The 22,860-nt window shown below is 48.7% G+C and overlaps 2 protein-coding genes, 1 long non-coding RNA gene and 1 pseudogene across 3 annotated transcripts; 1 reads left to right on the top strand and 3 right to left on the bottom strand.

Annotated features, from left to right (window-relative positions):
- Positions 1 to 339: 339 nt before the first annotated feature.
- Positions 340 to 1,023, bottom strand: LOC120662771 (ethylene-responsive transcription factor RAP2-10-like). The gene has a single exon (XM_039941850.1). It carries the CDS (start codon positions 1,021 to 1,023, stop codon positions 340 to 342), a length of 684 nt encoding a protein of 227 aa, XP_039797784.1.
- Positions 1,024 to 2,317: 1,294 nt separating this feature from the next.
- LOC120662770 lies at positions 2,318 to 3,723 on the bottom strand (annotated as a pseudogene).
- Positions 3,724 to 15,954: 12,231 nt separating this feature from the next.
- On the top strand, positions 15,955 to 17,019 carry LOC120661301 (dehydration-responsive element-binding protein 1A-like). The gene has a single exon (XM_039940113.1). It carries the CDS (start codon positions 16,131 to 16,133, stop codon positions 16,794 to 16,796), a length of 666 nt encoding a protein of 221 aa, XP_039796047.1. The 5' UTR covers positions 15,955 to 16,130; the 3' UTR covers positions 16,797 to 17,019.
- Positions 17,020 to 19,801: 2,782 nt separating this feature from the next.
- LOC120658927 lies at positions 19,802 to 21,117 on the bottom strand. Its single transcript, XR_005668885.1, has 3 exons — positions 20,882 to 21,117; positions 20,447 to 20,797; positions 19,802 to 20,304 (listed from the first exon to the last, which is right to left on the bottom strand). It is a non-coding gene; the product is annotated as an uncharacterized LOC120658927 (long non-coding RNA).
- Positions 21,118 to 22,860: the final 1,743 nt, after the last annotated feature.

Genomic DNA, 22,860 nt, shown 5'->3' with positions numbered 1-22,860 from the left:
TCTCAAAACTGTGAAGCAGGCCGTCCCCTGTATTTGTTTGTTGGACCCAAGATCCATTTGGGGAGACGATGATGATGGATGTATGTGATCAGATGAGATGATTGATTTGAAGGAAACCATCGGGCTTCGTTCGTTCTACCGAGTCCATCCGAAATGGTTGACACATCGGCACCACACCACGTTCCCAACCACAAAGCATAGCTATGGCGGCGCCTCTTCATTGGGAAGGAGGACAGGCAGCAGGGAGACGGCACGTCGCTTGCGCAATATCTACACTGTCCGGGCAAGCAAGCGCGCCGCCGCCGCAAACATGGACGAGGACGGAGAGGAGTCGCGCCATCAACTCGTAGCTAGGAAATCCTCCACGCCCAAGGACTCCGACTCCGACTCCGACGACGCGCTGAACGAGGGCGGCACGATCACAGACGAGGACACCCTGAACGACGTCTCCTCGGCGCGCATCATCACCTCGGCGGCGTCGCCCCAGGGATCTCCGGCTCCGAGCGCCGGTGACGACGGCGGCGCCTCGGTCCGCCTCGGCACGACGAAGCTCGGCTGCACCGCGTGCTTGGTGGCGGCCGCGGCGGCCTCGGCCTGCTGCGGCGCGGAGGGCTGCTGCCAGTGCCGGAACACCGCGGCGAGCGCGAACTGCTCGCCCGGCCCAGCGCACGCCGTGGCCCGCCCCGCGGCGGCCGCGCGCGCCATCACGTGCTGCAGGCTCTTGCTCAGCCTGGCCCTGCCCGCGCCCACGCCGCCGCACCGCCGGGCGCGGTCCGCGAAGTTGGTGCGCGTGCTCTCGCCGCGCAGCGCGCGGGCCGCCTCGTCATAGGCGCGCGCCGCCTCCTCGGCCGTGTCGAACGTGCCCAGCCACAGGCGCACGCGCTGCGCCGAGTCCTTGATCTCCGCGACCCACCGCCCCGACGGCCGCTGCCGGACGCCGACGAAGCGGCGCTCGCGGCACGCCGCCGCGGCGGTGGCAGCAGCAGCAGCAGCGGCTGTCCTGACGCCCTCCTGCGCCGCCATGGCCTCGCGTCTGTCCTCGTCGAATATATACCGGGTAGGAGGATTGGATCGGAGCTAGCTCGAGTGGATAACCCGATCGAGTTCACACTCGCCGCTAGCATTTTCCGGTCTCGCCCGTATATATACACACCTGCGGAAGAACAGGCACCGGACGGAGTCCAGTGAGCTGAAGAGCGGGAAGGCATCTGCGGCTGAGCTAAATCTCCCTGGAACCCTTCGTCGTTTCCGCTGCTCGTTAGCGGACGGCGCCTTGCGGCGAGCGACTAGCTCCTGGTCGGACTGGGCTGACATGGACAGCGATTAACTAGTTAACTCAAGGCAAATGAGGCAATTATTGGCCATTTGGATGCGAACAGGGTGTTGTCTGTCGCCATTAAACATTCCTCCTGCCGAGAAAGATGCCGTTTGCATTGGTGTTTTATTTCCTTGAGGTCTCGATCATGGCTGCTCACTTTGAAAGATCTGGCACGTTGTTCGACGGATGGCAAGCGAGGACAAGCGGGTTTGGGAGATCATGGACGCATAAGAAGATGCTGAAATGGCGAGGTACTTTGTTTAACTTTAATTTCTAGATGTGCAGGGTTTTGTTAGGTTGACAGCATAGATGCATACGGGTCCTCTCGCAGCGGAGTTCTGGCCCAAACTGTTGATCCATGGCTCGGTGTACTGCGCAGCGGCGGAGCTTGGGCCATGGTACACTGTTTGGAATCTTTGGAAGGAGAGGAACAAGGGAATTTTTGAAGCCGAAGAGGCCCATCCACTGACCGTGTTGCAGCTGATTAAGGAGGAGGCCAACTTACGCTTTCGAGCGTGTGGCACCCCGGTTGTTTCTTAGTTTTTTTCCATGACTTATTTCTCGCTTTGTGTTGTGAGTTCAATTCTTTTATGTAATCACCATTTTGTAAGATCTGAACTTTCTCTCATCCTTATATGATATGGTAGTGCTCCTGTCTTCTTTTTTAAAAAAATTAGAAGACAAAAAACAACTTGAAACAACACAAAAAAAATTGAAAAACGTGTTGGATCGGAATGTCTGATCGTATAGTGTGCCATGTATTGGTGCCACCACTCGAAGCCACTTGGGAGTTGGGTCTACAGCGACAGCCTCTGGTAATATTTCCGCACGGACCATATCCTCTACCAATGTGCCGGGCGGCAGAAATTAGCATCGAAAGCAGATATACAGAGCCGCAACATAAAAGAAAATTGATTTCACTAAAAAAAGAAAATTGTTTTGATACAGAGCCGCAACATAAAAGAAAATTGATAATCACTCGAGTGATGGTTGGAAATTACGAATTTAAAGTAGGCTACGAAAACTTAATCAAAATTACCTAGACGTGGACCAACTGCCGAGATGTTTGGAGATCCCACTTTGAATGTAGGTGAAACCGTAACCCAGAGGCCTTCCAGAGCCGAAATCAGCAACACCTTTGAGAGTCTTGCTCCTCATATCGACAACAATCACTGATGCCCTGTCCTCAAGGTGATCAGGCATGTGCATGATGTAAACGACATCACCGTCGTGCAGGCTCAGAGCAGGATAAGCTGCGTGGACTCTCTTCAGTGTTAGCTCTGCATCCTGACCTTGTTGCAGATCAGGCAGCATTTCAGCATACGCCGGGCTGTCCACTGGGACTTCATACAATTTGACAGTGGAGTCCTCCTCCCAGCTGCTCTCAGAACCAACGTTTGAAGCTTTCATGTTCTTTGTCGCAGCTACCCAACCTACTGCGACCGTGCCGGTGCATTCAGCGTCCGAGCACGGCCTGAAGTTCTTGTCCATCTCGAAGTACTTGATGTAACCTTGGAGGACGATGATGTTCCGAACACACATGGGGTGTCCCCTGAGCGGATTGGGCACCAGCGGTGCCGGCAGCGGGATGTAGCGGAGAATGTGGTGGTTGTCCAGCAGAAGGTCGCAGATGAGGATGCCCCGTCAGAGGTCGACCCAGCCCACCGAACCGCTCCCCTCCGATGGCGATCACCTTGTTCGGAGTGAAGTGCATGAAATCCTGCGGCGATTCAACGTTCATCAACCTGGTGCTCCACCCCCCTGTCCTGGAGCTGTACAGGTGGAGATCGAACTGCTTCGCGTACGTCCCCAAATCGACGAACGCCGACGACGGAGCGCGGCGAGGAAGAACGTGTCGCGGTCGCGGCAGCGCAGCAGGACAGCATCGTTGCTGTAGAGCACGAGGCCGGGGGGCGTGCGGACCCGCTTGAGGGACGGCGGCCTGTTCCTGGTGCCGGCCTGGTAGACGAAGTAGCGGATGTTCTCCGCGTAGTGGCGCTCGCGCTCAGGGCAGATGGCGACGCGGAGCAGGGCGAGCCGGCGAGGTCGTCCTCGGCGCAGACGACCTTGGGGATGTCGCCGAACGCGGAGGGCTCCAGGCCCGGGCAGTGGACGGTGAAGCAGGAGACGCGCGGCGGGGTGGCCGCCCAGAAGGTGACCAGGATGCGCCTGCCGCTCCTCCTGCTCCTGCGGCAGCCGGCGGTGGTGGCGTTGGTGCGGTCGCTGAGGTAGCCGAACGGGTCGAGGAGGATCGACTCCGGGGGAGGCTGCTCCGGGTCCTCGACGTGGATAGGCGGAGGGATCAGGAGCAGCCGAAGCGACGGGTCTTGGCCTCCCCCCGTCCGCGTTTGGATTCCGGGGCCCGTGGACGGCGGCGGATCGTGTGGAGTCCCGCCGTCTTCCATGGATGCGCGCAGGAGGGATCAACGGAAGGGGAGGCGCGACCAACCGTGGGCTAGAGGACAAATCAATCGGATGTGATGGGAGGGAGAACACGACGCACGACCATGGCGGCGGCGCCGCCGCAACCTCGTGGGAGCGTGCGGGGTGCGAATCGCGATCGATCGACGTAGGTCGGTGGCGGCTGCGGTAGCAGGCGCCAATGCTCAGGAAGACCCTCCCGTCCCGTGCGGACCCGCGCTGGATGAACGCCGCGTGGGTGTTCGGTGGGATCCGACGCCTGCCTGGGAGAGCTATCGATTGCTAGTTTTGCTGGGCTCGGCTCGGCTCAGCTGCGCGGAAGAAAAGCGCGAGCTGCTGCGGAGTAGAGATGTCTGGTACTCTGAAGAATTGTTGGGGAGACGTCCTGCTCCATTGGTTTCTGAATTCTTGGGAGCAGACCATCCTTCAGACATCTACTTTGATTTCGTACCAAAGCATGTGAAATACAAGCTGTACCACAAATGACTTGGCACTCGCACTTTGATGCCTGTATTCTGTTCAAGACGTTGCATGTATATGTGAGAAGAAATTTATAAACAAGAACCACAGATGACAAGTTTCAGTTGCACATATGTGTTAGAAATTTAGGCAATTTCAGTGGCAATTTAATCTAGAAAAATAAAATCAACATGTTCGTGACAGCTGATATATGTATGTGTGATCCAAATGTGATTAGCATATAGATGATACTAATTATCATAAGAGCAATATACCCAGCGGCTGAGCCGGATGCACTAGTCGACATAGTGCCTGTTGATGTAGTCGTCTCGCTCGATGCAGTGCAGAAAGGAAGCAGTGCCGATCAACAACGAGACGCCGGGAAGTAGATGATCGTCACCAGCAGGAAGGAGAGGACGAAGTGAGTAGTCGTGCCGCTTGCAGACACTCCCCAAAAACATGATTGCCAGCCTTCACCCGAGCAGGTGAACTCAAGGACAACAGCGTTTCGGAGGCCTACTCTTCCGGTCCTTGTGCGCGCAAGAACTGGAATGGAGATGCTTTGGGTGCAGCAGAAAATTGGAGACCAGTACTTGCTCAAAAGCAAAGTCTTGCTATTTATCTTGCATGCAGCTTAGGGCACTCCCAGTGGAGAAACCACATATAGTTTCTATAGTCTTGGATCTCGTACCTAAGAAACTATTCTTCACAGTGGAACTTTTTATCTAGAACCTAAATAAAATTGCAGCCAATCATTCACGTTCCCATACCAGAATCCTCTGCGCCACCTATGATAGGCCGTGCTCTACACCATGAACAGCTAGCAGCATGCTGAGCTCTGAGGACATCATCCCATGCCAGGACTTGTAATCACGACGCAGAGTACGCGGCCACCATGGACGCCCGTGGCATCGTCTGTGTAGATGGCAGCGTTGGGCAAGACCATGTAGGCGAAGTGATCCCGCGGCAGCGTCCTTGCAATGCGTTGGCCAGGACCATATCTTCTTGCTTGTCATCGATGATAAACTCAACTTCATGTTGCTTGCTTGCTTTGTTGCCCGCCGTCCTGTCCCGTGGCATGCGGCTCTCATTTGACCAGCGAGTATGGCGAGTTCTCCATCAGCAGCTCCTCGTTCGACCCCAACCCGATGGTCTTGCGAGCAAGTTCGAACCGGCGGTGGCACACGAGCTCCGACAACGTCGTCGAGCGCTGGTGATCGCGCGAGCAACTCCGCGTCCATGAAAAGGCAGCGTGCGCGGGAACTAGCGCACAGACGCCGTCGATCGAGGCTGTACAGCGGGGTGCTGCTGCCCGACCGGTCTGACCGGTCCCCTAGACCGGTCTGACAGCAGCAGCCTGGTATAAATACCCCCACCAGCCCGTGGCTGGTTGAGTCTCTTGAGTCTTTTGTTTCCTCTGAGTTTTTCTTTCTCCCAGCCCCTGCTCTAGGTTAGGGCCAAGGACTCCAATGCAAAAGAGGGTTAGATATAGCTAATCTCTCAATTCTAGAGGGCGGACGATGGGCGGATGGCTCTAGCTTTGTATAGGTGAATTCCTCCAAAATTTATGAATGAAATCCTGTTGAGATTCACTTTTGTGTGCTGAGTACTCATCCTCTCCATTCACCTTTGCGTTTTGGTCTTGATTTCTTCTCTTTTGGATGATTCGTGTTTAGAGGAATCGAGCCCTTATTTTCGTGGTTTGATGAACTCTTTGGAATGATTCCTATGCTTATGGCCTAGTGCTAAACCCCCTGGAATCATGGGTTCTCACGAATTGGTGATTTTGTGTTCTTGAGAAAACCCCAATCCTCTTCGATCTCTCCTCGATTTCTCTTGATCCGTGAATATTTTGGGTGAGATCCTTTGGGGATATGTTCACGGGGTAGTTACGAAGCTTTCCTCTAAGTTTCGCTGGATTTGGACTTCGTTTGCTCGAGATTTGACATTTGGAGCTTTGTTGGCGGGCTGTCTGGGAGAGACCGGTCTGACCGGTCTGCGGTTTGAATTTCCCAGCCCGACCGGTCAGACCGGTCCAGTGCACCGGTCAGACCGGTCTGTGTAGGCTGTGCTGCGATTTGAGAAGTTTCTCTCGCTTTTGCTTCCGCTTTGCGACCCGGGTCTTTTGCTTCGAGATAGCTCGTTCATAGCTATTCTCGCTGACCTAGGTTCGAGGGTTTGCGGTGGTTTTGGGATATAGGCCGACGATTTGAATTTCGAAGAAATTTTAATTGGCTCCCATTCACCCCCCTTTGGTCGCCGGCTTCGGTCCCTCACTATTTATCTTGCATGCAGCTTGGGGCACTCCCAGTGAAGAAACCACATATAGTTTCTATAGTCTTGGATCTCGTACCTAAGAAACTATTCTTCACAGTGGAACTTTTTATCTAGAACCTAAATAAAATTGCAGCCAATCATTCACGTTCCCATACCAGAATCCTCTGCGCCACCTATGATAGGCCGTGCTCTACACCATGAACAGCTAGCAGCATGCTGAGCTCTGAGGACATCATCCCATGCCAGGACTTGTAAATCACGACGCAGAGTACGCGGCCACCATGGACGCCCGTGGCATCGTCTGTGTAGATGGCAGCGTTGGGCAAGACCATGTAGGCGAAGTGATCCCGCGGCAGCGTCCTTGCAATGCGTTGGCCAGGACCATATCTTCTTGGTTGTCATCGATGATAAACTCAACTTCATGTTGCTTGCTTGCTTTGTTGCCCGCCGTCCTGTCCCGTGGCATGCGGCTCTCATTCGACCAGCGAGTATGGCGAGTTCTCCATCAGCAGCTCCTCGTTCGACCCCAGCCCGATGGTCTTGCGAGCAAGTTCGAACCGGCGGTGGCACACGAGCTCCGACAACGTCGTCGAGCGCTGGTGATCGCGCGAGCAACTCCGCGTCCATGAAAAGGCAGCGTGCGCGGGAACTAGCGCACAGAGGAAGGGCGCGCGCAGGGGGAGTCGAACGGGCGGCGGCACACACGATCCTGAAGCAAGCCGATGGAAACGAGTAGAGTCCTCCCAACGCTGTTTCATCGGTTTCTTGGCGTCTTGATTCACGCGTAGACGTCGAGTCTCGGGAGAAACCGTTTCTTTGTTTTGTCATCTCTCTCCACATTAACTCTATCGCCACATCAGCAATTTGCTTAGATGTCACTCTAATTAAGATAGATAGAAACTATCATCAATGTCCCATTGGGGCAGTCCCAACCCAGGCTCTACTATTAGAGTCTAAGCCTCAAAGACTCAATCACAAGAAATTATACTTCCCAATGCAAAGTGTGTTATTTTGGTTTATATGGCCCACTTGTCTCTCTCACATTCATTCTTGATTTACGTGAAGACTTGGAGTCTAAATAAGACTTGGAGTCTTGATTTCTCTCCCTCTCTCTTCCATAAATATACTGCCACATTAGCAAAACACAATAAATAGAAGGCTTAGACTCTAGTAGAGTCTGTGTTGGGACTGCCCTTAGGAATCAGGTGCATACACCTGCGGCAAGGCTAGCCTAGTGTGGAGTAAAACTCCTCTTAACCCCTCATTAAGTTTCCTCATTAGGAACCAAAAACTCCCGTAGGTTACTATTGCCCATAATTAGTATAGCATGCACCACATACCCTATGTACATTACTTCCAGCTCTAATTGGCTTGAATAGCATGCACCATGCGTGTCATTATAGACATGGGCCAGCGTTACAACGGTGGCATACAACATTCTCAATGCGAAATATTTAATACGGGTTTTAGAATTTATTCGATTTAATTAAATAGAATATGAGCCAAGCCCACATTAAATTTAACAATATGCTCAATGTTACAAACAGATCATCCAGGTAACAGATACGGAAAATACCCCGTGCGCGCATGGGCAGCTGCCCACCCAGACATACTGAAAATGCGGAGCCCCAACGAGCAAATTTACTAAGCCAACTAAACTCAAACACTCATATATGCCCCCATGAATCAAGTTGAACAAACAAGCATTGAATAAAGATCTCACAGCGATCGGCAGAGATATGTTTCCTGCTTTGTTTTAATTGCGCTGCACTGTTTCAGACATTGAGGAGCAGAGGAGCTTTGTTCAGGCATACCTTAGCTCCTCAGGTGATTGCGAAGCAAATTGACAGTTTTGCACACTCATGCTATCCTAATGGAACATTTAAATTTAAAAAAAAATGCTTACTTGCACCGCATGGAAATGTTGTGAGGACTGACTGTTTTTATGAAAAAAGAACTGTATATGTTCATAAGGTGAAAAGCCATCAGATGAGGAAGTTGAGAAACTAATAGGCTTGATTGCAAAGTACTCTTGCAAGTTAACTCTTTTGGGGCCTATGGTGAATAATATCGGTGAGCTCCCTAATACCATTTGACGGTGTGTTATTATGTTGTTATTGTTGTCTTTAACTAGGAGGCCCCAATACTAGGGCCTTTTCCTCACACTTAAATTAAGGAGTGATGGTTATGGTCACTTCATGTTTGCATGTTAACCTGAAAAAAAAAAGCAACAACTATAAGCAAATCTCCCATACATCATACATGTTGTGGTAAAGAATAGAATGCAGGTGTTTTCTGATAGCTCTGCAACTCGCAATGAGTTTGAATATTGTTTTCCACCTACAGGCTACAGGGACGCAACTCTCACATAGTTACTGCGGACTGGCGTCCACAACTTCACAAACAAGCTATTCCTTTCTGAAACCTCCGCATGCTACACAGTTCCAGAATTTGCACAGTCAAGCATTCACGTTATTCACTATGTGTTCACAGATAGATTTCCATCCACTTGTACGGCAATCTAGCACGATACACAATCAGAGCTCCAAATAGATGGCAGACACCTTGAGGCCTCATGGAACTCTGAAATGCTGAACAACAAAAATGTGTGAAGAGGTTGTCCGAAGTTTGCGCTAGAGATGAGCCAAAGAACAGAAACTTGCACGTGCGGCCATACTACCTTCCAATGCCTCCACTGAACCAACGACTAGGCCAAAAATTTTCATGTTCTAGTTGTCTCCAAATCTTTTGGAAGTGATCATCTCCCAACATGGAAAACTTATCTGTGCAAGGGCTATCTAAATTGTTTGCTAAAGGAACAGGAAAGAAGATAGCAAGCAATGCCCGTAACTCTCACCATGGCTAATGGGTAAGCCACACACCACAGACCATGCCCCTTTCCTTCCTTTTGAGAATGAAAAAAAAATGTCGATTTATCGATTTCACTGAAGGAACTACAAGTACCAGGAATCATATTGAATCAGCTATCGAGGACACCTGTCACAGCTGACACGCTTCTTTAGACAAGCTACAATTTGACACAGATTGGCCTTGTTTGGATGCGCGCTAGAATCCTAGCGCTAGAAGAGAATCTTCCCCGCATGAAGGACTGAATGAAGTTTATTTGCAAAACTCTTTTAGGATGAGTGTAACTTTTCGCGACGAATCTAATGACGGTAATTAATCGATGATTTGCTACAGTGATGCTACAGTAATCATCCTCTACTCGCGCGGTCAAAGTCCTCATTAGATTCTTCAGGGTCATTAGCGCGGGGGTTCTGGAGTTGGTTTTGTAAACTGACTTTGTTTGACATCGTAATAAATGGTCAAAGTGTTACTATTCACTAGCGCGCTACTAAAACAAACGGGCCATTGGTCATATGCAAGCTCGTGTGACTATAGACTGGCGTGTTCATAACTGATGGGATGCTACCTTCTTCAGCTGTACACATTCTTGGTGGCCTCCTCATCCTGCAGCCTTTCAATCACCGGCAGGTCGTGGTCCTGGTTGGACGGGGAGGACCGGAGGAGGGCCGGAGGGAGGGATCTAGTAGTCAGCAGCTGCGAGGCAGATGGAAGATCACTCGGCGTAAGAGGGGCGTGCTAATTGGCGCGCGCGCGGAATCTTACTATTTAAAAGTATTAAATAAATTTATTTACAAAAAATTTTATACAAATGGGTGCTAAGTGACGAATCTAATGATTCTAATCAATCTATGATTTACTACAGTCATGCTACAGTAACTATACACTAATTATGGATTAATATACCTCTTTAGATTCGTCTCTTTAGATTTGTCTTGCAGTTTAGTCTAGGGGTTCTGCAATTAGTTTTGTAATCAAACTTTATTTAATACTACTAAATAACAAGATTCTTTTTGATGGGATAGGAACTAAAAGTCGCGCGAGCAGCTTTCCCGGCGCACGATTTCGAACAGGATTTTCTTTCTTTTTTAGGAAAGTTTTTATTTTGCATAATTTTCTAATTTTGGAAAATTATGATTTGTAAAGATAACTTTTAAGTATAATTTTCACACATCTTCACTAAAGATAAATTCTCATCGTAACTTTTCATGACGTACAAAACTTTTATGTATAACTCTTTCTTAATAACTTGAAATAAATATTTTTTTAGCACAACTTTTATGGAACATACAAGACTTAATGCATAATTTTCTAAAATAACTTACATAGAATAACTTTTTAGCACAACTTGTATGGAGATGTTATCTTAAAAATTTCTCACACAACTTTTAATGCACAAATACGCACAAATTTATCATGTAACTTGTAAGCACAAGTCTCAGTATAATTTTTAGTATGACTTTCATATAAAAGTTGTGAATAAAACTTCAGACATAAAGTAGAAGGTAAAAAGGAAAAATCTGAAAAAGAAAAATAAATGATAACCCTTTTTTTAAGGAAAATAAATGATAACCCTTATAGAATGTTAGGGGAAAAACAGACATGAAAAAAAATACTTGTTCCATGAAAAAATACTTGTTCCATCACGTCACTCACATGGGTGGTGCAATTAACAGCTGCTGCGCCACTGCCACATCGCGCGCCACGAAGCGCGCGAGCGCGCGACTTTGGAAATGGATTCCCGGGGGTAAGCCCTGGGCCCACTCAAGTAGCACAAATAGCACAAACTTTGATTAATAATTAGAGGTACTAAATAAAGACAGTTTGTAAAACTAACTCCACAACCCCTGCGCTACTTTGCGAGACGAATCTAATGATGCCTTTGATTGCACGATTAGATGTTGGTACTGTAGCATCACTGTAGTCAATCATCGATTAATTACTGTTATTAGATTTGTCGCGAAAAGTTATACCTATCTGTAAAAATTTTTTGCAAACAAACTTCGTTTAGTGCTTCATGCAGCCAAAATTTCTTTTTGTGCTAGTTGTGCTAGTGTCATCCAAACGGGCCCTGATGCATATGCTCTGTGCCAGCCTGATCTGAGGCCATCGCCGTTGACATCTAAAAACGTCGTCGCCGCTGACATCCAAAACTTTGACTTTTGAAGATATTGATAATTTAGGCGTTGAATTGCAACTTGCGAGTGTGAGGTCAGCGAGAGGCGTGCGTTTAGTAGCCGCAAGTGAGAGTCAACCGACCGGAAGCCGCATGACGGTCCAGTCTGAACCCTCGTTACCCCATCATAACGCTGTTGACCGAGTAAAACTGGTAGAAACAGTGGCAAACTATATGAAAACGTGCCATGTTGATCGGCAGAGTCTGCCCACTATGGGTTTCTCTCCTTTTTTTTCGGATAATGAAACCCCCACTTGGTGTGCACAGTGATAGGTGGTGCGAGATGAACATGCAAACCGGTTGTGGAGCAGCAGTTCCGGCTCTGCATGCAAGGTTACCTTGTCGTCAGAACAGTCTGCGGCCGGCAAGGTCTTCATCCGCGCCCAAAACTGAAACCCCCATCGGTTCTTCTGCGAGGAGGGGAGGAATGACCGAATGAGGAGTCTGTCGCGCCTGCAAAAGGTTCATCTTTTGTGCAGGTCGCGCAGTGTGGCAAACTGACAGTGGCAGCAAGAGGTTGGCTACCGCTTGTTTAGTTGTAAAATTTAAAATTCCAAAATTATCACATCGAAAAGAAATCTTGGGGTGTTAGTTCACGAAAAAGTTGTTGTAGCATGTTTCGGCTTTATTTGGCAACTATTGTCCAACCATGGAGTAATTAGTCTCAAAAGATTCGTCTCATCATTTACAACCAAACTGTGCAATTAGTTATATTTTTTAACTACATTTAATACTCCATGCATGTATCGTAAGATTTGATGTGATGTGCGTCAGTGAAAATTTTTGGGAACTTTTCGCGGAACTAAGGAGTTGTTTGGTTCCAGGGATTTTTTTAAGTCCCTGTGATTTTTTAGTATTTAGAAGTATTAAATAAATATTAATTATAAAACTAACTGAACCCTTGGGCTAAACTGCAAGACGAATCTAATGAGGTATCTTAATCTATGATTAGGCTGTAGCAGAACCTCTATAGCATCACTGTACAAATTATGAATTAATTAGACTCATTAAATTCGTCTCGCGAAAAAGCACTCAGCTGTCAAAAAACATTTATAAACAGATTTTATTTAATACTATAAAATAGTAAAATTCCTTTTGATGTGATAGAGACTTCTGAAAAAAATTTGGTTCCAAACAGGGCCTAAACACAGCCCTTACATGCATGGAGTATTTAATACTTTAAATATGAAAAAAATCCATTTCAAAAACTTTACACGCCCCCATTAAACGAGGGAATTTGATGTGCCCAGATCGCTGGTAGCACCTAGTACCTGTCAGCATCCACCGTTGCGATGATTATGCAAAACCTAGCCCCGACCGAAATCGCATCTGGGATCGTTCGTTCAAAGAACCCCGGCGCAAAGAACAATACTTTAGCAGGAAAAGAATTGCGGGTTGGCACCAAGATACCTCCCCCTTTGTTGGTACACTCCACTTGTAGCTGGCTCCCACGAGATGAGGGTGAGCCGTTAGCGCTTCCGTTCTTTTTTAAAAAAAAAAAAGAAAAGAAAATCAGTCGTGGTTAGTAGTAGATGCTAAGTATCCGTCCCCATCTTCCAGGACCGTCAGCATCAGCGGACGGCTTTACCCCTTGCCGCTATTTTTAATCGAGGTAGAGTGAAGAAGAGAGGATTGGGATGGGACGAGCCGTCCAGGTCCAGCCCGGGGCCAACAAAAGGCGCGTGTAAACGGAGGGGACGGATGCAGAGCAGAGCACGCGACGTCGCCATCGCTGCCGGCAAGTGGAGTGGTGCGCTCCCCGCCCCACCACCAACCGCGGGAGACTCACTGGACTGCCGGGAGCAAGCAGCAGAGGGCCAGAGGCCACGCCTGGGTTCGGTCGGCCTTGGCCGATCGCTCCTCGCGTGCTCGGGGTCCCCGTCGTCCCCGATCTTGCCCGAGCAGCACGACGGCGGCCACCGTGCGCCGGCGGGCGGACGCGCACGGGACGACGAGAGAGAGAGAGCCCATCGCCTTTTCGTATTAAACGCAGCCGCGACTTTCTGGGCGCGAGCGCGACGGCGGGGGATGGGGTGGTTGGGTGATCGGGTGGTGACGAGCGGAGCGGGGAAAGGGGGAAACACAAGCACCTCCAGCAGGCTCCAACAACTTGGGCGGGGGCGGACTGATTGACCAAAAAGTTGTTTTCTGTCCGTTTGCGCGCACGTTGGGATGGCATGGGATCACCGGAGCCTGCTGCAAGTGGGAACGGCAGCTTCCCGTCGTCGTCTGCTGGAGCTGGACTGCTGCGATGCGACTCTGCTGCCCGCCGCTTTTCGGATACCGAGGGCTCGCCTCCTGGGATGGTGGATTCGGGAGTGGACGACCCGGTCCCGGTTTCGCGGCGCAGTCATGTCGCCATCGCCGGGATGGTTCGAGGCGTCCCCTGGAATTTTTACAGTTTTTTTTCCTGAGGCCTGGAATTTTGAGAGTTATTTATTAGTGGCGTCTGGCGTCAAAGACTTCCTTACGTGGCTGGATCAGATTTGCTAGCTCGACTGTATACAGAAGGCTGCTGCCACACGGGCTCCACTATGCTGGGACCTTTTTTTTTTGAAAAATTTGGAGGAGCACCGCCTGTCATTTAAGGAGAGAAGCAAAATTTCGAATTCTTACAGACTTAATATTATATAAAAAGAGCTTTTAACTCAAACACTCTAAAAGCTACATTTAACATTAAACAACGATAGCTCAGGTCTTCCACGGGCCGAAGACCATAGGTCAGTGGGAAAAATCCCCTACGGTAGTGCAGACGAGGCTAGTCATGTTTTCCTTCGCCGTTTTAGTAACTTTATCCATTTCTCGATTTAAATATTTTCTCTGCACAAGCACCAAAGATCAGCTTTTTTTTCTTTCTCAAATTCGTGTGCTCCATATGTATGCACTAGGGTTTGAACACTTCCAATCCTGTTTGCAAGATCTTCTTTATTACTGGGGGTGGGGGCTATGTCTAGGCCCAATCTATCTATTATCTCATTATTTGGGCAACAAACGGAGCCTCCACGTTCGCTCTCAAGGCCTAGAAATTCCCACATTAATCGAAGAAAAAAGAAAAATTAAAATTACCCACCACTGTCATTATAGTCTAAAATACCCTTATACATGTTTATAAATTACCCCCACTGCCATTACGATAAAAATTAGCCTAAAATACCCGTGTGCCTAATTAAAAATCACCCACCAATGTCATTATGAAAAATTAAATATAAAATACCATTTAGCTATGTATCAGTTACAAACATATACTATTAATAAAAACTAAAACTAACAACAACCAATCAAAATAAAAACAAAATAAGAATAACTATATGCATAATATTATTAAAGCTCTACCCGTGTGCCCAATTAAAAATCACCCACCAATGCCATTATGAAAAATTAAATATAAAATACCATTTAGCTATGTATCAGTTGTAAATATATACTATTAATAAAAACTAAAACTAACAACAACCAATCAAAATAAAAATAAAATAAGAATAATTATATACATAATATTATTAAAGCTCAACAAATCAAATTGTAGATCATATTTGAATTGTCTTAAGCAACAATAAATATAATTGTAGATCAAAGTGTATAATATTTAAAAATAGTAAGGATACAACGACATCAAAAATTTTGAATTTTCAATACTAGCCGCGCAAATGCGCGGGCCATACGCCTAGTTTCTATTGAATTCGCGAGGTATCTACACATTGGCAAGAGAAATATTCTTTGCCCCCAAGCCTTGACATGATAACATGTTCTTAAGAAAGCCTCCCGAAAGGAAGGAGGGGGAGGGGGCGACTTGTCCGACTGAATGTGAAAATAAAATCTAGATATACAAGGTGAAAGGCTCAAATTTTGAAATTTGAAGTTGAACTTTCAAATGGTAAGTAAATTTCTGATGAGATCATTTTTTATTCTCTGAATTTGTGTGCCATCATGCGGCAAAGCAAAAAAGAAGGGTAAAAAGGGCAATGGTACGATTGCACGGAGATGCTGAATGTCACTAGCACACCATAATCCCAATTCTATTTCCGAGAAACATACTATATTGGATCTTTTTCTCCGCCAGAAGATGAAATCTCTTGTAATGAGACCATCAATTTGATGGGCTCACCACTGACCGTGTGGATAGCACCCTGACTCCCTGAGTCGAGTTCCTAGTACCGTGACTGCACCAAGCACAAAAATTGCAAACTGCAACAATTTCTTTACCTTTAAAAAACATTTGTTTACCTTATCATGAACCTAGCAAACCACAAATGACATTTGACAAGGCTAAAAACAGCTGCTGGTAACCAGAGACAGGGACCGGCACCGGAAGCAAAAGCAGTCTTGAGGTTGCAAGTTGCCATTAAGAAAAGAAAACCAGGTCGCTCTCAGGGCGACCCTGTTGCCTGGTTGCAAGTTGCATCCCCCGGGCCTTAGCCAGATGAAACGCCCTTTGCTCTGTTTCTCCGGCTCTCCCTTCCCGCGCTTCGCAAGCTGCCTCCAGCCAGCCACCACCTATAAATACGAGCCGCAAATCCGCCATTCGCATCCCAAAACCACTCGAGGCGCAATTCAAGCAGCAGCAAGGCAGACCGACACCTCCGAGCGAAGCAATCGAGACCTGACGAGAGGAAGATGTGCCTGATCAAGAAGGAGATGAGCGCCGAGTCTGGCTCGCCGTCGGCCTCCACCTCGTCGGAGCACCACCCGACGGTGTGGACGTCGCCGCCGAAGCGGCCGGCGGGGCGGACCAAGTTCCGGGAGACGCGGCACCCCGTGTTCCGCGGCGTCCGGCGCCGCGGCCACGCCGGGCGGTGGGTGTGCGAGGTGCGCGTGCCGGGCCGCCGCGGCTGCAGGCTCTGGCTCGGCACCTTCGACACCGCCGAGGCCGCGGCGCGCGCGCACGACGCCGCCATGCTCGCCATCGCCGGCGCGGGAGCCTGCCTCAACTTCGCCGCCTCGGTGTGGCTGCTCGCGGTCCCCGCCTCGTACGCCAGCCTCGCCGAGGTGCGCCACGCGGTCGCCGGGGCCGTGGAGGACTTCCAGCGGCGCGAGGCCCGGGCGGAGGATGACGCGCGCTCGGCCACGTCCTCCACGCCGTCCTGTCCCGCCAACGACGACGACGGCGAGGAGTCATCTCCGCCCACCGAGGACTCGCCGTTCGAGCTGGACGTGCTCGGTGACATGAGCTGGGACTTGTACTACGCGAGCTTGGCGCAGGCGATGCTCATGGAGCCACCGTCCACGGTCACCGCGTTCTGCGACGACGCCGTTGCAGAAGTGCCACTCTGGAGCTACTAGGACTCCGCTACTTCAAATTTTTGCCGTTTCTTTCTGTTGTTGTCCGATGCCAAATTTTAGTCAACCCCTAAAGGAAGGATCGAAATACGCTCGGTCCACTCACGAAACCGTCCCCCGCTGAGACGTCCAGTATGCATTGCACCAACAAAAGTGTACCCAGAAACTACACTCTGTAAAAATCGATGGCTATAAATACTACTTACTCAGCGTCAAACTGATCCAACGGCCAATGTTATATGGATCATCCTCCGGCTTCAACGTAACGCGCGGTTCCACTCCACCCCCCACCTCTCCCGCACACATCGGCCAGGGTTCGAACCCAGCATCTCCTCTCCCGCACTAATTTTTCACCAAATTTCGGGGTCTTCCTCCCGCGCGATGCCCGTGAACTGCAAAGCACCGGCCGTGACTCGCAGGCTGCCGTCTATCGCGCCTGCTGCGTCCTCAAGCTGCCGCCGGAATCCCGGACGCCGCCGCTTGGGCGCGGGTGAGGCGGCGGACGGAGGCGGCTGTCCGCCGCCGCGGTGAACCCGGCCGCCTCCGCTTCGGCCTCCGGGTCCGCCGCAGCCGCGTGGGGCGTGCGGCGTGCGGCGTGCGGAGCGGCCACGCCGCCTTCAGGGGCGGGGGAAGGCTCCGCGCCCGGCGTGCGGGCCGGACGGCCTGCGGTGCGGCGTGCGCGTCCACAACGCCTTGCTAGAATTCGAGAGGTCCCCATCCCGGAGGCGGCGCCGGCGACCAGTAGCCAGGCTGAAGTCAGCCTCGAGGCGCTCCTCCTGTCCCCTTCCTCCACTCCCTTCTTCCCCCGCTTCCCCTGCCCGTCAGCGCCAACGTCGTCAAGGTCGCGCCCGCTGGCCGCCGCATCCGTCGGCTTCCGGTGGTCAATCGCCAGATCCGCCGCCCCCTGTCCCGGATCCGTCGTCTCTGAGCCCGGGGTGGCCTTCTCCCTGTTGTCGGCGCCGGCTCCTGGGCTATGGCCGCAGATTCGTGCCGTGGTGAGGGCAGCCGGCCTGATCCGCTTGGGCTCCCATCGACGATGCTGCCCGCTGTGCCTCCTGGTGCTTGCGCTGCTGCCACTGATGATGGGTTTGCGGCCTCTCCGTTCTTTATGCTAGAAAGCCCTCCGTTCTTTATGCTAGAAAGCCGTATGCATGCCAATGTAGTCGTCAACTCGTCAAACCAGCAAGTGCGAGGGCGTCAGGGCGAGGCAGCCGATCATTCGATGCAAAGTGTGACGCATGCAGTAGTGAGTAGTCTATGACCGATCATCCTACGGTGCACATCTCACATCTCCAGCAACAGCGAGGAGCGCCTTGGGGCTTAGAAGTCTGACCTTGAAAATTTTGACCTTGCTTTTATTTTGAAGAATGGAGAACATCTTGACTTCAGGGGGCACGAAGCTAGTCAGCGCCAGTATCTGAATATCTGATACTTGTAGAATTGCAAGGCTCTGTTTGGTGAAAGGGACAAAGGCATGCGTTTTTTTTTATTTTTCGAAGGCAACAAGCTCAAGTGAGAATCCGGCTGCCAGTTCAACTGTACAGGGGCAACCACAGCTTCAGCTTTGCCTGCCCGGCCCAGGATTCTTTGACGCTTGACAGTCAATCTGAACACTCATATATGGCACTGTGGCCCTGTTTAGATCTATAAAGCCAAAACATAAAATTTTTGTAAATCGCTTGTATGGTGTACTAAATCACTACCAGAAAACAGAAATTTCGTGAGAGTGAGAAACCGTCACGAAAACTATGAATCCCGCCACGAAAATGTTTCGTGACGGGCGCCCGTCACGAAATAACCCTCACGAATCTAACGCCACGAAAATAGAGTTTTCGTGGAAGTGAACCGTCACGTATCGTTTTCGTGGGGGTGAACCACCGCCATGAAAATGGGGTGTCGTCAGGTTTAGAAACACGACACGAAAATAATTCGTGGCGGTCCAAAACACACAGGAATATATATTTTCATGAGAGTGTATAGCCGCCACGAAATCTAATTTCGTGGGAGCACGAACCCGTCATGAAAATGAATGAACCACCACGAAATATATAACTTTCGTGAGAGCCCAGCACTGCCACGAAAATGTGGTCACACTGTCATGAAAACATCTTATTTTCGTGACAGTGAGAAACCATCACGAAAATACTTTGATACCGTCATGAAAATTTGAATAATCACATCCTCCAAATCTGAATATAGCTCATATATTCAACAAACAGATGCAGGCTCATATATAATCATGATCAAGAGATAATTGAACAAAGATGAATGGACATACATAAGAATGAGTCCCACTCATTTAACTAGCCTCATAAGGCAATAATGTCATACATATATATCAAGTTCTAGCTATCATTAGGGCCTAGCTATCATACAAAAGGGCACTGCATCAGTGCAAAGGCTCCCATAGTTTAGCCATCAATACCACAACAGCAAAAGGTTTGGTATGAACCAAAGTACTAGCCAAAGGCACATGTTACCAAAAGAAACCTTGCGTAGCCAAAAGAGCCCAAAAGTTGGGAGTCAAGAGCTAGTTTCATTGTTGTCCATTCGATCAACTACCATCAACCTCTTCGCTGCAACCATCATCTTCATCTGTGTCATCCAAGTCATCATCATCATCACGGCCATCTTCACGATCCATAATGTAGTCCTCATCTTCATCGCTATTCATTTCATTGCCGTTGCTTTGCATATCTTCCGTATTAGTCCTGGCATGTGATGATGTTGTAACCTAAAACACATACACATGTTGTTAAGCTTTTTCCATTGGAAAAATCTGATCCAGCAACAATCATCTGATGTGTTTACCTGTTGACGACGGGCATCAATATTTGCTAGACGGGTTACCAAATCAGCAGGTATCTCCTTGCCAAAATCTGCATAAAACCTCTGCAATTGATAAGGTAGGTAGCTGAACAATATACATGCATAATTTCAATACATTGTTATAAGCACAAGGGCAAATGTTACCATGATCATGTCACGGTTGACACTATTTTCCTCGGTGAGTATCTCATTTTCTCCGTCAATTCAACATTGTTTTGCTTTAGATCCCGATTAATCTCCCTCAACTCCTTATTCATCTCCTTTAGCTCATCATTTTCATCCACCACAGTTCGATAAGAAGCAGTATTGACTGGACGTAGATTATTGGATTTTGCAACTACTCTAACCTCTTCCTTATCCACTGCACCATCAGCTATTGGTACACGACCATGGGGCAAACCACCTTCCATGTGATACAAAGTGTGTGCATCTAAATCCTTTGAATTCTCAGCAAGCATTGCTCTTGCATTGTACTCATCCTAAAATGAAATACCAGTGTGCTAAGCATGACTAGAAAAAGTTCATATCAAAATGTTAAGCATGGCATACATACCAAGCGCTTTTGTGCTTTTTGGCTGGGGATTGGAGCACTTTTTCTAGTGCTATCCACATTTTTGAATCCAGATTTCATCACTGCATATGTGTTTAAAGTGCCAGCCTTCTCTGGACCAAATTTATGCTCCTACAAGACCATCATACTAATGTTACATGATGTTTGAAACTTAAGGTAATTAACTCTATGTAAAATCATGGCATTATTATTCATATCATGTTTCATTTAGTAGTAGAAGCAAAACACAATCAAAAGCTCGAAAATATCATACCAGCAATTGTTGTGTTTCTGCCCATGGCCTTGAACCACCTCTATTCTGAGCAACGTCAACAGATTTTAGGCGTGCTGCTCAAGCTGCTCTCCTCTTTTCCTTGTACTTCTCACTGATCCAGTACTTGCATAAGGCTGCCCAACCTTCCCTGGTGCCCCAATCAGGTCTGCACTTTAAGTATTGTTCTTCTGTAAGTTCTATATCGCGTGCTTGATTATCATCACAGCCCTCATGCTTCTTTACAGCATCCAAACGGGCTTGATAGATCAGATCAGATACTCTTTTCACAAGATATGTCTCCAAATTACGGCTGGCTCTTCTTACACCAGCTCGAGTGGTTGTGAACAAACTCTACAAACATAAATATAAGAAAGGCAAAGTTAGAAGCTTCCTATCAAATAGAAGTGATAATGTACATGCTGCTAGTTCAATTACCCAGAATTCCTGCTTTACTCGTCTGGCATATGTCAAACCAAGTTCATCCTTTTTGTAGAAGTAATCATGCCATGACAATGCCGCCCGTGTTTCAACAACCCTGCCTTCATCATCACAGATTTTGATCTCACCAGGATAAAGCCGTTTGATAATTACTCCAACTTGTGAGCCATACTTGTAGCCTTTAGGATTGTAATTGACATAGGTGAATTGTCTATAACAAAGGATATGACATATCAGTTCGCAAATTTACAAAAAAGAATACAAATGGATGCCATGCAGAAGTAAGACACTACTACTATGCAGATATTGAATTGCATATTGAATGGTGTAAAACCATCGGTTGCAAAAGCAAGCCGCATGTTTCTACGGTCATTACGAAAGTCTGGAAAGTCTCTATCAAATTGCTGCCACGCTTCTCCATCACAAGGGTGTACCATCTTACCAGTAGTGCATGGCTTGTGAGACTGCATTAGCTTAGCTGTGTTCTTATGTGCATATAACCTTTGTAGTCTATTGGTGATAGGAAGATACCGCAGCACTTTATGTGGCACTCGGCTGCTACCAACCTCATAATGAGAGGTACCACACACATCACACTTCTCTTTACTTCCATTATCCTTGTAGTAAAGCATGCAATTGTTATAACAAACATCAATTTTGATATATGGCATACAAAGTCCCTCAAATAATTTTTTGGACTGGTAAAAGTCTTTGGGCAACTTAGATTCCGGCGGCAAAAGCTCATGGATTAATTCCAAGTTCGCTTCAAAGTGTGTAATTGACATGTTGTACTGAGATTTTAGAGCTAATAGACGTGCTATGGCAGAAAGAGATGAGTGTGTTGTTTTCTCATGGACTGACTGTTCTGCACTCTCAACCATCCTATAAAAAGCTCGAGCATACGCTGCTGGCTCCTCATCAATTGGCGGTGGATGCTCACCAGCTAGGTCAACTAACATTTCATCCATGCGGTCAGTTTCACCAAATCCCTCACCATATCCACCTTCAATTGAACTATTAATAAGTCCCTCACCATGTGTTGTCCATATTTTATAATCTTCCTTAAACCCAAATCTGCACAAGTGCATCTCTACTGTAAACCTTTTTATTCCTAACACAATTCCGACACCTAGCACAAGGACACTTAATGGTTTCATCTTCAACTATATTAGGCACAGAGAAGGCATGATCCAAAAATCTGTTGGTATTTTCAATCCAGCCATTTGAGGGAGCTTGCGTACGAGACCAACCAGTGTACATCCACTCACGATCATCCATTGTTTGGTTCTGATTTAAAAAGATAGAATATTTAGAATCTCAACAATCTAACCCCAAAGATCAACTTAGCAGTGCTATAGTGGTTGGCTACAAACTAATCGAATACACATTCAATTTTCACAATGCATATTCACTAGTAGAGCTCGACATGTACTGATTTCTGAAGAAAAAGCAACAAAAATTACCTCAGTTCGATTGGAGAAAGCAGATCTGCTACAGTGTGGCGGGATTCTCAGAGGGTCGCTGCAAAAGGCGTCACGTTATCAACTCCGGCGTTGACGTGCAGCAGCTCGTCGAGGTGGGCGCCTCTGCCGGTCCCGTGGCGCTGCAAGGCCTCCGGCCGCCAGCGCCAAGACGGACGGCGCAGCTTGGCAACGGCCTTGGCGAAGAGGCTGCTCGGGAGGGGTGAGGACCTTGGCGACGGCAGCCCTGCTCGACGGGAGGCAGCAGGCGAGCACCAGCAGTAGGGGTGGCGCGAGCACGAGATTCAGCAGGAGCGAGAGCAGATCCAGCGGCAGAACGCGGCTCGGGTCACGCCGGCAGGAAGGGGGGCGGCGGCGGTCTCGCGCTTGCACGAGGGCGGGTGGGGCGCGAGCGGGAGGGCGGGTCACGGGTTGGGGGGCGAGCGGTCGGGGGGAGGCGGCAGGTTTCTGGACTTGGCTGTGGCGGCGGCTTCAGGGGAGAGGGGTAAAGTTAGG

The sequence above is a fragment of the Panicum virgatum genome, chromosome 2N (genome assembly GCF_016808335.1).
Source record: "Panicum virgatum strain AP13 chromosome 2N, P.virgatum_v5, whole genome shotgun sequence".
NCBI lineage: Eukaryota > Viridiplantae > Streptophyta > Magnoliopsida > Poales > Poaceae > Panicum > Panicum virgatum.
The sequence above is the reverse complement of the archived record's forward strand: the minus strand, read 5'-3'. Positions and strand labels throughout refer to the sequence as shown.

What these genes read in the sequence shown, in the direction of transcription:
- LOC120662771 (XM_039941850.1), bottom strand. Translation starts at nt 1,023, where the DNA reads ATGGCGGCGCAGGAGGGCGTCAGGACAGCCGCTGCTGCTGCTGCTGCC.
- LOC120661301 (XM_039940113.1), top strand. Translation starts at nt 16,131, where the DNA reads ATGTGCCTGATCAAGAAGGAGATGAGCGCCGAGTCTGGCTCGCCGTCG.